General features: G+C 42.0%; 1 protein-coding gene across 4 annotated transcripts in view; it reads right to left on the bottom strand.

The window, feature by feature from the left end:
- The window catches only part of galnt16 (UDP-N-acetyl-alpha-D-galactosamine:polypeptide N-acetylgalactosaminyltransferase 16), a 375,091-nt gene that overhangs the window by 325,875 nt on the left and 30,930 nt on the right, over positions 1-18,286 (bottom strand). For 2 of the 4 annotated variants that reach the window (XR_015513885.1, XM_087291149.1), the window contains exons 6-9: positions 18,235-18,286; positions 1,531-1,618; positions 1,303-1,387; positions 919-1,022 (exon numbers count right to left, since the gene is read on the bottom strand). The exon at positions 18,235-18,286 is cut by the window's right edge and continues 70 nt beyond it. Coding sequence is in view for 1 of the 4 variants with exons in the window: in XM_087291149.1 (XP_087147275.1) it covers positions 919-1,022; positions 1,303-1,387; positions 1,531-1,618; positions 18,235-18,286 (329 nt within the window). In the remaining 3 variants the exon portion in view is untranslated. Of the gene's footprint in view, positions 1-74; positions 1,023-1,302; positions 1,388-1,530; positions 1,619-18,234 lie in introns of all 4 variants that reach the window. The other 2 variants (XR_015513887.1, XR_015513886.1) reach the window with 2 other exon arrangements.

Here is an 18,286-nt window from a genome sequence, read left to right as displayed (position 1 = left end):
GGCCAGGTTATCAGTCCCTTAGGGCAGGGCCATTAGAGCTTTAAGGTGGGTCTATAAGTCCTTTAGGGTGGGGCTATCAGTCCTTTGGGGGCAGGGCTATCAGTCCTTTAGGGCAGGGCGATTAGAGCTTTAAGGTGGGTCTACCAGTCCTTTGGGGTGTGACTATTAGTCCTTTAGAGCAGGGCTATCAGTCCTTTGGGGTGGGGCTATCAGTCCTTTAGGGTGGGGCTATCAATCCTTTAGAATGGGGCTATTAGTCCCTTAAGGCGGGGCTATTAGCCTTTTGGGCAGGGCTATAAGTCCTTTAGGACGAGACTAACAATCCTTTAGAGTGGGGCTATTAGTTCTTTAGGGTGGGGTTATCAGTCCTTTAGGGCGGAGCTATTAGTCCTTTAGGGTGGGGCTTTTAGTTTCTCAGGGTGTGGCTAGTAGTCTTTTGGGGTGGGGCTATTAGTCGTTTCAGGCAGGACTGTTAGTTCTTTAAGGTGGGGCTATCAGTCCTTTGGGGTGGGGCTATTCATTTCTCAGGGTGTGGCCATTAGTCTTTTGGGGTGGGGCTATTAGTCGTTTCAGGCAAGACTATTAGTTCTTTAGGGCGGGGCTATCAGGGCGTTTGTCTTGTTTCTTTCCCGCTTTCATTTAATTGTCAATCTTCCTCCATTTTGTTGGCAACGCTCATCTTCCAATGATCCAATCAGTTCCCATTCGACAAATCATGCATGCCCCACAATTTTTTCACGATATGAAAAAATGGATGTTTGTCACGATAAGGGAAACAGGACACTCTCTTAAACTCTTACCTTTTGTTTCAGGGTAACTAGTTTTTAACTATATACTGACTATATTACTGAGGGCATCTACTACAGCACACACTTGTTTCTCCTTTTGGAAAATGTCAGACATCTGAGCATCGCTTACCAAAGTTTTCCCCGCCCCAAATATCCATGTGAGTGTCGTACTGGCCCAGGTGATTAAACCAGCCCTTCTCTATCACGAAGATTCCTCCAGCTATTACAGGCGTCCTGTAAAAACAGCAGGTGGTAAATTCATAAAATAGTCATTTACATTCAGAAGATTTCAGTCAGCAATGTAGAATATTGATATATGGCAGTATTTGCAAATGACATATATGACACGCAGGTTCATATTTTGATTTCACATATATAAAAGTATGTCATATACACAGAATATAATACAAATATATGCTCAGATATGTCTTTTTGCTATTTTTATCTATTTGCAATAAAATGATTTCTTTCTTTATTTAAATGCCTCATTTATAGTTAATGAAGAAAAAGAGACCTGATGGGCTGTGTGGGGTCATTTCTGGCCATTTTCTGCTCTATAGGAATCTGCTCCCACTTGAAGTGTAAACTCCAGTCGAAACCTGATATTAGAGGGGGAAAATGTGTGTGTGAGTCATCTGAACTTGTGTTTTTTCTTCTTCAGACATACAGACACGCACACGCATACACATACACATATCCCTACAGACAAAAAAACAAACACAACCACACACAGTTCTCTCACCTCCTCTCAGGTCTGCAGAAGCAGCCAGGTAAGCGAAGTTATCCAGACTGATGACATCAATGATGGGGCTGACCACACGGCTGTGATCCTGCAACACACACCACTTCATTATGCCACAGATCATCACAGGCGATTGCGTTCAATTCATTTACACACTCATTAGTGCATCTCAGACCAGCAGATACACCTGGTGACTGTTGTTTATGTGTGTCTCCATGACAATTAATCTCAACTAATCGCACTGTGAAAGGCAATGATCTGTGGTCATCTACACACCGCATCTAAAAACTAGAAATCACTACTTACTTTTTTATTTTAATTTCCCTGCTGAAAAATCCAGCTTAAACTAGCCTAGGCTGGTTGGCTGGTTTTAGCTGGTCGACCAGGCTGGTTTTACAGGGGTTTTGGCCATTTCCAGGCTGGTTTCCAGCCATTTCCAGCCTGGTCTTAGCTGGTCAGGCTGGAAAATTACCAACTAAACCAGCTTGACCAGCCTGGCTTAAGCTGGACATAGCTGGTTTTAGCTGGGCTCCCAGCCTAGCTAGGCTGGTCAAGCTAGTTTTAGCTGGTCATCTCCCAGCCTGACCAGCTAAAACCAGGCTGGAAATGGCTGGAGACCAGCCTGGAAATGGCCAAAACCCCTCTAAAACCAGCCTGGTCGACCAGCTAAAACCAGCCAACCAGCCTAGGCTGGTTTAAGCTAGTTTTTTCAGTAGGGTTCCTTCTTGTCCCAACCTTTTCTGATTTGGGGTTGTACAATTTTTAAAGGATGTGTGCCCCCAAAACCCAACCCCTATCTTTACTCCTCATTGGGGGATTAGGAAATCACACTAAAACGACATGGTACGAATGAACACAAATTAGCCACAAAATCAAAAAGTTGCTATGAGATTCAATAGACTCTGGCTGCAGATTTGCACTTGCACCTCCAGGCTTGCACGCTCGGACTTGCACGCTCAGGCAACTGCGCTTCCTGAGCGCCGCAGTTGCTATAGTTACGTAAACCACGAATGCTTGCCTTACAACAGCTCTGCAGTAATGTCAAAGAGCTTGGCCCCGTTTACACTAGTGCGTTTTAGTTTTAAAACGGCGTTTTAGAATGAAAACGATCCGCGTCCACACTTGCGTTTTACCCAGCGTTTCTGAACTGCTCTCCGTCCACACCAAAACGCTGAAAACGCACATCACGTGACCACACACACACTCTTTGGCAAGCGCTGCAGCCCATATACCCAGATGAGAGCTCTGCTAGTCGCACTTCTCATCAAGCATCTCCCGCTGGATCTAACCTCACTATATTTATTAAATGTGATATTTCATTCATCTTGTCTTTATCTAACGACATATTCCCCTACTTTGGTCATTGGAATCTATTACTTGTTCTCAGGTAACGTGTTTTGGCTGAGCGCAAAGATAAGTTAATGAATAATGTAAGCACGTACATTCTGTATATTGACTGATCGCTAGCCTTTATTTCCTATAATGTATAAACTTATTGTATGTTATACTTTTATAATGGCTATTATCGATTATTAAAACTGATATTCAGCAAAAGAGAGGGTGTGTTTCATATTTTCACTAAAATTGAAAGGAGGCAGTTGTTATCGGCTCGGTTTGGTTAGAACTATCCACACAGTGAAGATGACGCTCATATATGCAGCACGGCGCCTCAACATTTCTGCTGTCTGTTTAGTTGTTAATATTAAAATGAAATTAGGCAGTTCCTTATATCATGTTTACATTTTATTGTTGAGAAAGTGAAACAACGTAGCCAAGGTGATGTGAATGAAGTTATAAAGTACACTGATCCCTTTGAAGATTTACCCGTGTCCTCGGTATAGTCTGTTTTCCATATCAAACTGAGAAGAAGAGACTGCAGCCTTGATCAAACTTGCAAAGTCTGAACTTACACAGAGAAGATGCGGGACTGAACTGTTTGTAGGCTACTTAATATTGAGGAAAAGCCCCAATCAGAGAGGCGAATCTCAGCAGCCCCGCCTCCGTTTTCAGATGTCTCCGTTTTCCATCATCCACACTGAGACGGAGCAGCAGCGTTTCAGAATGAAAACGGCCTCTCCCGCGTTTTCGAAACGCTCCGTTTTCGGCGCTCGAGAACTCCGGCGTAGTGTGGACGGATGGCGTAACCGTAGCAAAACTTATGCGTTTTCAAACTAAAACGCATTAGTGTAAACGGGGCCTTAAAGTGACCAAGAGGCGACACTCAATAGAATGTTCGATAGGACCTATAAAACTGGGCTGGGATCATGTAGAGACTGTTTAAGCTGCGCTGCAACTGTGATTTCTTACGGATGCACTCCTGCGCAGACGTGCTAACTTATCAAGAATAGTTATAAAGAATAGTTTCCCAAGTCGTTTAAGAATCATTGCTGTAAGTCCATAACGTGTATCTATTGTAATACTACAACTCCCTAACATGTTTAAAATAAAAACTAAAATGTAAATTAAATGGTGTTTTTTCATTCCAACCAAGCGGCAACCTCCCGCTCTCCCTCAGGAAGCCAATACGGAAGTAACTAAAACTGCAATTCATCTGAAATTCCGCTAGTCCTGGCCGCTCCTGGCTCCAAAACAGAGCAAATTTTAATTGAGCCCACTGTTAGAATGGACAACTTTACAGCAGAAAAAAAGGTGTTTACAGCCTGGTACAAAAAAAGATTTTGGTTAATACAGCTAATATTACCCTTCATGACAACTGTGAGGGGGTGAATTTTTTTATAACTCATCTGTTTCCTTTATATTAAGTTATATTAAGTTTGCATAATTAAGGGCGTGGCCACTTGAGTGACAGCTTGGTCTCGTTGGTCGCCGTCACGTCACCTCAGCTGAATCCTGCAGATTAGCCACTGAACTCTGTGTTTTTATCGTATTTCTGTGTTGTTTTATGTGGCTTTACACAGTCAACTGCCTTTTGGACTTGTTTCCTACACTTATTTGATGGAATGTCATGCTGAGGGCACTTAATTGTGCTCACAAACCATTCACGTGGCCTCCGTTTCCCATGTGAGTAAAGTTATATACTCATATACCATCTCTATACATGTATTTGTTTTATTTAAGATCATTTATCGTTTTTATTCATATTTAGAGCTGTAATGCACTCCAGAATCTGTCAGATTGATTAGCTGTAGGCTCTAGAACAGTCATCTGAAGCGTTGTCATACAGTGTTATGCTGGATTTCATCAATAGTCTTACATTAACTAACACAGACTATATCTGAAGTGTTTGGATGTAATTCGCGTTTTCCTCCTGTTAAAAAACATCATAAGAACAATGTTTAGTGGCTCAATGTATTACAGCAGTGTTTTTAAAAGTCTAAACACTTTATTGATATAGTGTACAACCAAGCACAAGTGGTCAGAACACAAACGAGTCACAGGTGATAAAGTATTAAGCATTTCTCCCAAAGTAAAGTGTGTCTGAACCAGGTCCATGCAAACTGTCAGCAGGTGTCTGTAGCTCCGCCCACTCTCCACCTCTTTGCCCTTGTTTGGTATCCCGCCGTGGGTGTGATGACGCGCGAACAAAATGGCGACGGTTGGCCGCGCCTACTTGTGGCTTCTTTTGCGCTCTTTAGAAACCTATGGGTGACGTCACGGACACTACGTCCATATATTTTACAGTCTATGATTCCAACTGTGTAAGAATACCTTGTGTGTATATTTAGATTGATATTTAGTTGATATAAATAATAAGATTTGCTGGTATGAATGTAAATAAAAGCCTGCTTTGGTCAATTTACTTCATCATATGATATATGATGAATTTACTAACTGCTTTTCGGGGGTTTTTATTTATGTTGATTTCAAGTGACGTGACAGGTGCAGGTGTCGATTGTAAATTACGTCACTTGCATAGGAAGCATTGATTCAAGCCCAAGAGTGCAAGCCTGAAGGTGCAAGTTCGACTCTGCAGCCAGACCCTTCTTGTGAGATTGCGTTGGATTTCAGCATGCTTCAAAATATCTTCTTTTGTGTACACCAGATGAAGAAACTCATGAAGAAAAATCATAAATTTTGTCCTTTAAATACCACTAAAACCATCTAAACGCTCTCAAAGACAGACAAAGCATATTCTCTGAACTAAAACGCATTTATTTTTCTGTATCCATCTGATTTAACGATCCGAAAAGAACTAAAATAACTTTCCAAAGCACAGAGAGAGAGGGATCAGGCTGTCATAAGAGAGAAAGATGTCAAATTTATGGTCTCTCGCTCGACAGCTGTATTCAAACATCCTCACAGCACTGCTCACTAATTTTAATGTATGTTATTGGCAAGGCAATAAAACACAAAGTAAAGCGCACATCCAATTTTTAAAATCACTATACTACGCAAAGGCTGGATTCATGATTTATTACAGCATAAATGCTATGTACTTTACGAGATTGAAACGTTGTTGTTGAGTATACGTGTGCATTCATAAAAACTATTTATGAGCATGTAAGCATGTGTGTCATCTAAAAAAACTGGTGCCGGGGAAAGTTCACATTACAGCTGCAGAAGAAAATCAAATGTTTTCAATTAGAGCTGGCGCTTTATACAAAACCACTGAACTCAGAGCTTCAGTATGTGCGGGGAAGCCCAGAGCCCGTCCCACAAACAGCACTTTCAGAGCTATTTAAATGGCTGTTTACTGTCAAATAATGATCTGAATTTTCTAAACCAGATTTTTATTTAAACATTTTAATTATTGTAAAAAAAAGTACCTCGGCTCAAAGAGTCAAACAACAAAAAACAAGATTTTTTTGTGTGATCCTGGAGTCCGAACTGAGTTTCAGTAGTCATGTCAAAGCAGTTAGTAAATCAGCATACTTTCATCTTTCAAACATTGCAAGAATTAGATGCTTTGTTTCCAGTCAGAGAGAAACGTGTTCATGGTTTTATGAGCAGCAGGGTGGATTACTCTAATGTAGTGGTCCCCAACTTTTTTCTAACAGCGGACTGGTCAACGCTTGACAATTTTACTGCGGACCATGGGGGGAAAACGACCGCGTGAACGTGAAGCACGTCAAGAACGTGCTGACGCGAGAGGTCTGCTTTAGCCAATCAGAACAGTCAGACGCGTTCACGTCCGCGCGGTTTATGAGAATAAAAGCCTTTGAATATTTTTCCAGACACATTTAGCTGATAGAAATTAGGCAGATAACATTTATATGTTCATCTTAATGCCAACCGTGTAAATAATTATCGATAAGATGCTCATGATAAGCCGTTGTTTGTTTACCTTCAAGCTTTGCTTGTGCCCGTGAAACAGCCCGTGAGCGCCAGAACATACATATCATGTTTTCAGCACTGTGTTAAGCCTGATTTATACTTCTGCGTCAAGTGACCGGCGTAACCCACGGCGCATGCAACGTGCATGGCTGTGCATTTATACTTCTGCGCACTGTCTCTGTCGGTCTGCATTAACACTTCCGAAACGCTAGTTGGCAGTGAGGTGTAAATGTTCCTCTGTGTCGAGTTTCTTCGCTGCTTTTTTGCTTTTCCTGAACACTTCCTGGTTGTACAAGTGGCTCAAACTCGCTCATTTTGAGGCAGGAACCGGCGGACGTGCAACAACTTTAACTATGAGGTAAACACAAAACAAAACTTTCCAACAGGAGCTCCTTCACGGGACTCCACACTTATAAACAATCGCTACATTGGGTTCGCGCCATTCGCGCGGCTCTCGGTCCCGCCCAGGCTCGTCAGCGCAACCAAGCCGACCAATCACAGAGCTTGCGCTACGCGTTGTTGCGACGTGTAGTTACATTTTTTGAGAGGTGCATGTCAGTGACGGCCACGGCGAAGGGCTATGCGTCAGCGCCGTAGCATACGCCGGTGTTTGACGCAGAAGTATAAATCAGCCTTTAGTGATCTCTGGGTATTCTGCCATTACTTTAATCCAGAACACCGGCAGAGTTGTTGTCTCGAACACTGTTTTAAGGCTGCCGTCATTTACGATCTCCAGCAGTTGGTCTTCTTCTTGCACGGACATGTTGGATTCAGCTGGTTTGTTGACAAATGGGTCACGTATCCATTCCCTAGCCGTTTGTGGGTCCTTTGAGGTTGGGAAGTAGCTCTCAAACTCCTTTAACAGATGATCGTGCACCAGCTTGGTGAGTGAGGGCGCTGACTCAGTCTCACACAAAATCCCCACTAATGTTTGAAACATGTCCAATATGCCTCAGTTTAACTTTAAATGCAGCTACTTTATCTGCCAACTTAAAGATAATTCTTGTGCGGCTCGGTACTGATTGATCCACGGACCGGTACCGGTCCGCAGCCCGGGGGTTGGGGACCACTGCTCTAACGAACTCCTCACTGGCCTTCTCAAAAAGACAGTCAGACAGTTAGAGCTCATCCAGAATGCTGCAGCTAGGATTCTGACCAGAACCAGAAAATCAGGGAACATCACACCAGTCCTCGGGTCTTTACACAGGCTACAAGTTACATTCAGAATAGATTCAGACTTCGCAAGTTTGATATGGGAAACCAACTCCGAGTGTACTTTAGAAAGTCATTCACATCACCCTGGCTATGCTGTTTCACTGTCTTAACAATAAAATGAAAACATGATGTGAGGAACTGCCTATTTTTATTTCGATATTAGCAACTTAACAGACATCAAAAATGTTGAGGCGTTGTGTAGATGCATAATATGAGCGTCATCATGCATATTCATAACAAAACGGAGCCTATAACATTACTGCCTTCTTTCATTTTTATAGAAAATACGAAACAAAGCCTCTCTTTCACCGAATATCAGTTTTAATAATCAATAATGGCTATTATAAAAGTATAACGTACAATAAGTTCATACAACTGAGAAAATAAAGGCAAGAAATCAGTCAATTGTGCAGAATCTGTGTCCGCGGTTGCATTATTAAAATATTAACCTAACTTATACTTGTCCTGGGCGATGCAGTGGTAGCACATTCGCCTCACAGCAAGAAGGTCGCTGGGTCGCTGGTTCGAGCCTCAGCTCAGTTGGCATTTCTGTGTGGAGTTTGCATGTTCTCCCTGCGTTCACGTGGGTTTCCTCCGGGTGCTCCGTTTTCCCAAAGACCAAACGCATGCGGGACAGGTGAATTGGGTGGGCTAAATTGTCTGTAGTGTATGAGTGTGTGTGTGAATGTTTCCCAGAGATGGGTTGCGGCTGGAAGTAAAAACTTGCTGGATAAGTTGGCGGTTCATTCCGCTGTGGCGACCCCGGATTAATAAAGGGACTAAGCCGACAAGACAATGAATGAATGAATATACTTGCGCTTAGCCAAAACACATTACCTGAGAACAAGTAATAGATTCAAAACACCAAAGTCGGGGAATATGTCGTTAGATATAGACAACAAGATGAGTTATATATCACGTTCAATAAATATAGTGAGATTAGATCCAGCGGGAGATCTTTGATGAACTCTCCGACGTGCACAGCTCCCATTTGGGTGTGTATTCAAAGCACGCTGCAGCACATGTGTGTGTGTGGTCACGTGATGTGTGTTTTCTCCGTTTTAATGTAGACGGAGAGCTGTTTAGAAATGCTGGGTGAAATGCGGATTGTTTTAATTCTAAAATGCCGTTTTAAAACTAAAACGCACTAGTGTAAACGGGGCCTCAGTGCGCCCTAACTTGTCTAGTTAACCTAATTGACTGAGTTAAGCCTTTCAAGAGTTTACACTTGGCTGATGATTGATTATCAAGCTGTCCCGGGATAAGCCCTGAGCTCAGAAGATTCTCGAGCTTGGGGCTCCTTCCCGTTTGAAGGGCAAGAGGGGAGAGTTTGAGCTCAGGTAGGTCTCGAGAACTCCCTTGGTTTAGTTAGGACCTATAACAGATTATAGAGATTGCTATGGATACATATACTGCTGACTGAAGGGAATAGGTAGGAGATCAATAGGATCTGGTTGGTTAATTCCCTTGTGTCACATGTATTTGGACTGTGGGAGGAAACCGGGTAACACGAGGGAAACCCACACGAGCACGGGAGAACATGTAAATGTTCAGAAACACTGAGTGGCCTAGAAAGGACTTCAACCAGTGGCATTCTTGCTGTGAGGCAACAGTGCTAACCACTGAGCCGCCGTGCCGCCATATGTAGGAAAAAGGAGGAGGAGCAGGGGTGAAATGGGGGATTTTTCAAGATGCAGATAACTAAGGTAAGAATCTCTGGTTAATTATAGTGTGTTAGGACCCTTCTGATTTGTAAATCATGAATTAGCTAATGCAGGACCAGCTGTGGTCAATCATAAGTATGTGATCCTCTCCAAATAAGCTGAATAGTATCTTGCAAACCATCTAATAAAATATGTACTGTCATCATTGCATCATAGAAATTAGTTAATAAACTAATATGTTTTAAAATGTGTTAAACAACACTTGAGGAATCGATTATATCACAGGAAGGCTTATCATTTTGCAGTGAACTGTATGTTTGGCGCTCCTTTTATCATTAGCACAAACAGTGAAGAATCAGTCACAGCACTGCTATACTGAGTAAAGCTTCATCGTGGATTCATAACAATGCTGCTCTGCTGGAGAAGGGTGGTTGAGGAGATGATGAAGATGGAGACGATGATCGCTCTTGATGATTTAGCATGAGAGACGCCACACGGAGCAGCTGTGAGAAGACAAACTGCCGTCCTCTCCCTCTGATTCTGGGAAAACATCCCTCTGAAGAACCGGACTGGACTCTGGCCATTTGTGACTCATTTCTGAAGCTCAACGCTCACAACGCGAAAACTCTGTCACTTTCTGCCGAGGTCACACAGACAGAGAGTTTTTGTGAAATACTGAACTCACTGATTCATATGAGCAATTTAGAGCGAGACCGCTGTAAACAACTCACTGATTCAACTCACTCATTTAGAGTCAGCCTCTTCTTAACAAATCACTGATTCAACTGATCCATTCATAGTAAGTTTCCAATAAATACCTAACAGAATCAAATGATCCATTTAGAGAGAGTCTCCTGTAACAACTCACTGATTCAAAAGATCAATTCAGAGTGAGTCTCCTGTAAACAACTCACTGATTCAACTGATCCATTCAGATTCAGTCTCCAGTAAAAAACTCACTGATTCAATGGATTCATTCAGAGTGAGTCTCGGGTAAACAACTCACTGATTTAACAGATTCATTCAATATGATTCTCTGGTCAACAACTCACTGATTTAAAAGATCCATTCAGAGTGAGTCTCCAGTAAACAACTCACTGATTCAAAAGATCCATTCAGAGTGAGTCTCTGGCAAACAGCTCACTGATTCAACTGATCCATTCAGATTCAGTCTCCAGTAAACAACTTAATGATTCAACTGATCCATTCAGAGTGAGTCTCCGGTAACTGATTCATTCAATATGAGTCTCTGGTCAACAACTCACTGATTTAAAAGATCCATTCAGAGTCAGTCTCCAGTAAACAACTCACTGATTCAATGGATTCATTCAATATGAGTCTCTGGTCAACAACTCACTGATTTAAAAGATCCATTCAGAGTGAGTCTCCAGTGAACAACTCACTGATTCAACTGATCCATTCAGATTCAGTCTCCAGTAAAAAACTCACTGATTCAATGGATTCATTCAATATGAGTCTCTGGTCAACAACTCACTGATTTAAAAGATCCATTCAGAGTGAGTCTCCAGTGAACAACTCACTGATTCAAAAGATCCATTCAGAGTGAGTCTCTGGTAAACAACTCTCTGATTGAAGTCATCTGTTAATAGTGAGTCTGCAGTTAATAATTAGCTGTGCCTTTACTTTTATTTTTGAAGTAAATTAAAAAGCAAGCACTTTTGCACTACAAGTAATATTAAAAAGGAATATTTTTTACTTTTAATGAACTATTATCTTATTAAAAAATTTTACTTTTAGTGTCTGATTTGTGTACCTCGTCCATTCATTAAAATAAACTAAGACCTAGACTGTATTAAATATGAGTAGAGGCAGTAGAGATAAACATGACCATTGTGCTGAGAGCTGTTCAAGTCACATTAAGAAGTCATCAGTGATCTAAAAACGACGTCATTTGCATATTATGTTGCCTTTGTTTCAGTGTTGGAGGTTTGGGACATTTGTGTTTCATTTCGCACAGTAAACAACTGTAGTTCCGTTTGCGTCACTGCTTGATGTCTAATGTAAAATATGAAGCAAAAACGGTTCTGAAGTAAACATGATCAGTGTTTCCCATGAATACACAGAACAATGCTGCGCACCAAAGACAGACTTGTTTGGAGAACAGATAGAAATGAATTGAATCCATAATGGCAAACTGTGAATTGGATTCTACTGAGTGTTATGACACACCGAGCAGTGTGAGCGTCTGTCAGGCTGGTTATTGTGGTGTGATTATCCACACGTTTGCTCGTCTGGTTCATGTTGATGACAGTTCATGGCATCAGTATGAGAGACTGGATGCTTTTTTAGCAAGAATAAGAAGCAAAAGTAACGGAAGCAAGGTTATAATGTTCTAGTGTTGTCATTTTACATAAACATTTTAACACACAAACCTACTCATAACGACATAAACTCAGTCTGAAATGATTTTCGACGTTGTCCATTTGTAACTACTGAGGTGTTCAGTTTGACTGTTTTAAAAGTCTTTACTGAATAACTTTGTTAATAGAAAACCCACCTATCAGTAACACCCTGACATTTCCTAAAATACTTTCTAACATTGTTATTTTATAAAAATTACAAGACACAAGAGTTTGGATTATTTTTATGTTGAACTACCATAGCGGTCAAAATTACTGCGTGCATTTCAGTGTCCACTAATTTAGCTTATTTCTGTTGCGGCCATTAATAAACCATTAAAAAAGGTGCCTCTCATCACAAAAAGCATGTTCAGTGTGATCAAGGACTTCCGGCTCATTCACACCCAAACAAATCTTTGCTTCTTTGCAAGTCTCTAATATGGTATAATGCTGGGTTCACACCAGATGCGGAACACGTGTTAAGCGCGAGTGAATTACATCAGGGCTCGAAATTAACTTTCCTACTTGGTAGCACTGGTGCTCCCAACCTGAAAAATTTAGGAGCACCAGAAAAAATTTAGGAGCACCCACCAAAAATTAATGATATTGACAAGTTGTATATTAAGGGATTTATTGTATTTGAAAACAGCATCATTTGGGACTAACAAAACCCAGAAACAATTATCTAACTAATGCTGTGATGATTTAATATTTGTGCAATATTTCCAAAATTAATTTTGAATAATTATAAAATATTAATGATGACGATGATGACAATAATACTAACAATGAATTATATTTCTCATCATCACGCCGCTTGAATGTGCTTTAATGTAAGTTATCTGCTATATAAAGTCCTGCTGTTACTCTATGGAAAATAAATTGATGGTTTGCATCAAACACAAATGGAGCATTGCAGTAAGACATATTTATTTTGTACTGCTGTTTTTATATGCATGTCAATTTAATAAATACTAGCCTATTTCTGCTACAAAACAAACAAAATATTATAATAAATCATTCAATTCGATGCTGAAAGGTGCAAAGCAGTCATCAATAATTAAATAGAAAAATAATATACACCTCAAGAAAGAACGGACAAAAGAAAGGAGAAAAATTCTCACTTTTAAAAGTTTTGGTTTCGGTTCTTGTCGTTTTAATGCTCAGCTTCATTACGCGCTGAATTTCTTTTTTCTGTGTTTGTGGAAAAGCATGCGAGTCAGCCGGCCCAATATGAGGGGGGCAGAGCAGGATTCTCCTGATGACCACCGGCGCAATACTGTTCCTTGTTATAACCCGCATCAGTAAACTCAGTAAAGGCAAGCTTCTTTGGTGATGGTGTTTTAGCGGACATTTGCGCTGTTGCAGCCTGATCTCACGAGGAAACGTATGAAAAAGTTACGAATTGCCGTGAGATTGTGTTGGCTGAACACGCAGCGCATGCAACGCATCGAGATTCAGTGTACTTTTCACTCTTCAGCAGTTTGCATTCCCCGCGGTCACAAAAGCTCACACAAGTGGTGCTCGCTGCAGAGCCATCCGAAAGCTCCCTCCCTGTCATCTGACAGCGGAAAGTCTTGAGTGATTGACAGCTAATATGAACCAATATAGCGGCAGGGAAGAGCTATTCAGCACGTTTTTAGAAAAAAAAAAAACAGGTCGCACTCCAACCTAAATATTCAGTTGCACGAATGCTCCCAATATATATTATGAGGTCGCATAGCTTAAATTTCGGGCGCATATCCGACCAAAATGGTCGCTATTTCGAGCCCTGTACATGTTAAGTTAATGCAAACGCGCGAATAGACATCTGCGGCGCGATACGCGTGAATGGCGCGACGTGAATTGAGCGTTTTGCGTGTTTGAGGCGCTTAACGTGCATTTCACACAAATCACTCAAGTTCAAAATCTGAACTTTAGCAGACATTCGCGCCTCATTAACCAATCAGAAGCTTGCTCTTGTGGGGGTGTGATTGTGATGCTGTGTTCACACAAGATGCGGAACGCGCGTCAAGCGCGAGTGATTTACATGTTAGGTCAATGCAAACGCGCGAAAAGACATCCTGCGGCGCGATATGTGTGAATGGCGCGGCGCGAGTGATGCGAATTGCAAGGTGAGAATGGCGCGATATGCGCTAATGGCGTGCCCCAAATTGAGCATTTGTCGCGGTTAACGTGCGTTTCATACGAATCGTTCCAGTTAAAAAATCTGAACTTCAGCGGACATTCGCGCCGCGTTAACCAGTCAGGAGCTTGCTCTTGTGGGGGCGTGATTGTGACGTATTGCCTGTTGTTGGTGTACCGGGGGAAATCCTCCAGCCGACACCGCCAAAAGTTCATTAAACTAGGCCAGGTTCAGTCAGAAGCACTGATAAAAGCCTCCATTAGCCAGGTTCAGTTTCTGGAGAAGTTTATGAGCTCACAGAGCTGGATGCACCTCTGAAAGGATCTAGTGGACTCTGACACGACCCTAAACATATCGACGCTGTTTTTCAGTCTTCATAAAGCACATAAACACTTATTTTCTTCATAAAATCCATGTTAGCCATTTAGCAACGAAGCTACAGTCACCAGGCAGACAGACGCCCTGCCCATCACATGAATCCGCATCTGTTCGGAAGTGAATTTGAGTATTGAGAATAGCATGATTTATCCGCGCGTTCCGTGTCTGGTGTGAACACAGCATGATGTACACCCGTTGTTGGTGTGCTGGGGGAAATCCTCCAGCTGACACCAACAACAGTTTATCCAACTGGGCTTGGCTCAGTCAGAAGCAGCGCTGAAAGCCTCCATCATCCAGGTTAAGATTCTGGAGGAGGGTGTGAGCTCACAGAGCTGGATGCACCTCTAAAATGATGTAGTGGACTCAGACACGACCCTAAACGTATCAACCCTGTTTTTCAGCCTTCAAAAAGCACATAAACACTGTTATTTTCAGCAACGAAGCTTGAGTCACCGGGCAGACAGAAGCCCTGCCCATCACGCGAATCCGCGTCTGTTCTGAAGTGAATTTGACGCACAAATGAAGCGGATGAAGCAGGGGTTACCGCGCGAATGAAGCGAGTAAACTTAAATGTTCACGTGGCTATTTAAGCGCGAATATCCGCGTGTTCTGTGTTTGGTGTGAACACAGCATCAGGATTCATTTATTCATATTCTTCCACTTCTCCGAAGCAGCAGTCTCAGGAGAGAGCCCCAGAATTGCCTCTATCCAGACACTTCCTCCATCTCCTCTGATGGGATCTTGAGGCATTCCCAGGCCTGCCGAGAAACATAGTCCCTCCAGCATGTCCTGGGTCTTCCCCGAGGTCTTTTCCCGATGGGAAATGCCTGGAACACCAGGAGGAATTCGAAACAGATCTCTGAGTCATCTCAGCTGACTTCTCTCAAGGATCTACTCCGAGCCCCTCCTGGGTGACAGAGCTCCTAACACTATCAACAAGGGTGCGCCCCTGCCACCCTGTGAAGGAATCTCTTTTTGGCCGCTCTTATCTGAGATCTTGTCCTTACAGGCCCCGTTTACACTAGTGCGTTTTAGTTTTAAAACGGCGTTTTAGAATGAAAACGATCCGCGTCCACACTCGCGTTTTACCCAACGTTTCTGAACAGCTCTCCGTCTACACCAAAACGATGAAAACGCACATCATGTGACCACACACACACTCTCGGGCAAGCGCTCCAGCATTTCTACCCAGATGAGAGCTCTGCTTGTCGGACTTCTCCAATAATATCCAGCTGCAGACCCGCAGAACCACACACGTTTTAGGCACACACAATCTAGGACACACAATCTAGGCAAACCATATATGGTTATGACGGATGTTAAAGTTATAACGTCTTTTTGGACATCGTCATCGATATATTTTGATATATTTGATTAATAAATATTGTACACAATAAACAATAGTGTTTACTTTACTTTATTTCACAAATATTGCGATTGAGACGGCCGAATGGGGAGCATTGTTTCCGATCGCTATTCAATATAATAGAGTGAACAGTTTTTAATCAGTCATTATAGCTGATCAGTCTTTATTACCTTTACAACAACGTGATTTTAACGAAGTATGATAATATTAAGAGCTTGAATTAGTTTATTACACTTAATCCAACAATTAGACGGTCTATAATGTTTTCTTTGTGTATATGGACACATGAATAAAGTCATAAGTGTCTTTAACCAATTATTTTTATTGACATAATTTAAGTTCAGAAACTGCAGAGACTTTAAAATGATCGTTACGATATAATAATAAAATTGACTGAAATGGGAAACCATATTTGTGAAATTCAATAGGTGGCGATAATGCTAAAGAGTCAGTTACCATATATGGTTTGCCTAGATTGTGTGTCCTAGATTGTGTGTGCCTCAAACGTGTGTGGTTCTGCGGGCCTGCAGCTGGATATATCTCGACTGCTCATCAAGCATCTCCCGCTGGATCTAATCTCGCTATATTTGCTAAACGTGATATTTCATTCATGTTGTTGTCTTTATCTAACGACATAGGCCAATTCCGTGACTCTGATCATTGGAATCTATTAAGTTACTTGTTCACGGGTAACATGTTTTGGTTAAGTGCAAAGATAAGTTAATGATTAATCCAGGTACATTGACTGATCACTTGCCTTTATTTCCTACAATGTATAAACTTATTGTATGTTATACTTTTATAATTATCGATTATTAAAACTGATATCCAGCAAAAGAGAGGGTGTGTTTCGTATTTTCACTGAAATTGAAAGGAGGCAGTTGTTATAGGCTCCGTTTTGTTATAAATATCCACACAGTGAAGATGACGCTCATATATGCAGCACGACGCCTCAACATTTCTGCTGTCTGTTAAGTTGCTAATATTAAAAAGAAAATAGGCAGTTCCTTAAATCATGTTTACATTTTATTGTTGAGAAAGTGAAACAACGTAGCCAGGGTGATGTGAATGAAGTTATAAAGTACACTGTTCCCTTTGAAGATTTACCCGTGTCTTCGGTATGTTTTCCATATCAAACTGAGAAGAAGAGATGCAGCCTTGATCAAACTTGTGAAGTCTTGACTTACAAGAAGAGGATGCAAGACTGAACTGTGTGTGGGCTACTTAATATTGAAGAAAAGCCCCAATCAGATGTCGGCAGCCCCGCCTCCGTTTTCAGATGTCTCTGTTTTCCCTCATCCACACTGAGACGGAGCAGCAGCGTTTCAGAATGAAAACGGCCTCTCCAGCGTTTTCAAAAAGCTCCGTTTTCGGCGCTCGAGAACTCCGGCGTAGTGTGGACGGATGGCGTAACCGTAGCAAAACTTAAGCGTTTTCAAACTAAAACGCATTAGTGTAAACGGGGCCACAGTCATGACCCAAAGCTCATGACCATAGGTGAGAGTAGGGATGTAGATTTGGCTCAACTCCCTGCTGAAAAATCCAGCTTAAACCAGCCTAGGCTGGTTGGCTGGTTTTTGCTGGTTGACCAGGCTGGTTTTAGAGGGGTTTTGGCCATTTCCAGCCTGGTCTTAGCTGGTCAGGCTGGAAAATGACCAGCTAAATCCAGCTAAAACCAGCTTGACCAGCCTGGTTTAAGCTGGACATAGCTGGTTTTGGCTGGACTTCTAGCCTGGCTAGGCTGGTCAAGCTGGTTTTAGCTGGTCATATCCCAGCCTGACCAGCTAAGATCAGGCTGGAAATGGCTGGAAACCAGCCTGGAAATGGCCAAAACCCCTCTAAAACCAGGCTTGTCGACTAGCTAAAACCAGCCAACCAGCCTAGGCTGGTTTAAGCTGGATTTTTCTATAGAGCTTCTTCTTTCCCACAACGGAATGACACATCGACTGCATTACTGCTGCCGCTGCACCAATCCGCCTGTCAATCTCACATGCCTAGCATCTTCATGTTAACATAAACATAACTTTCTGACAGCAAAAACAACAGCTGCGACAGAAATAGCATACTTCCCCTTCTATGACGCACATAAAAACAGTATGCGAGCTGAGTAGTATGCCCGAATTCGTAGTATTTAAAAAACAATATACGAGAAGTACCCGGATGACCTACTGCTTCCGGTGGTTCTGAAGCGCACATCTCATGATCTGAGAGAACTCAGTGGGATTTGGAATAACTATAAAGGTTGTGTTGTGAAAACGAGTCCTACACTCAAGACAATCTGACAGTGATGACAGTTTTTTAATCTTTTGGTGAACCGAGCCTTTATCCTCTGTCAGCGGTTTGTGTGTGATGTGAGCGCACCTCTTTGACTCTCTGGATCATGGGCTGCAGCCAGTCAGTGTTGACCTCGCAG

This window comes from Danio rerio, chromosome 17, assembly GCF_052040795.2.
Source record: "Danio rerio strain M-AB ecotype USA chromosome 17, GRCz13ab, whole genome shotgun sequence".
NCBI lineage: Eukaryota > Metazoa > Chordata > Actinopteri > Cypriniformes > Danionidae > Danio > Danio rerio.
This window is presented reverse-complemented; position numbering and strand designations above follow the sequence as displayed.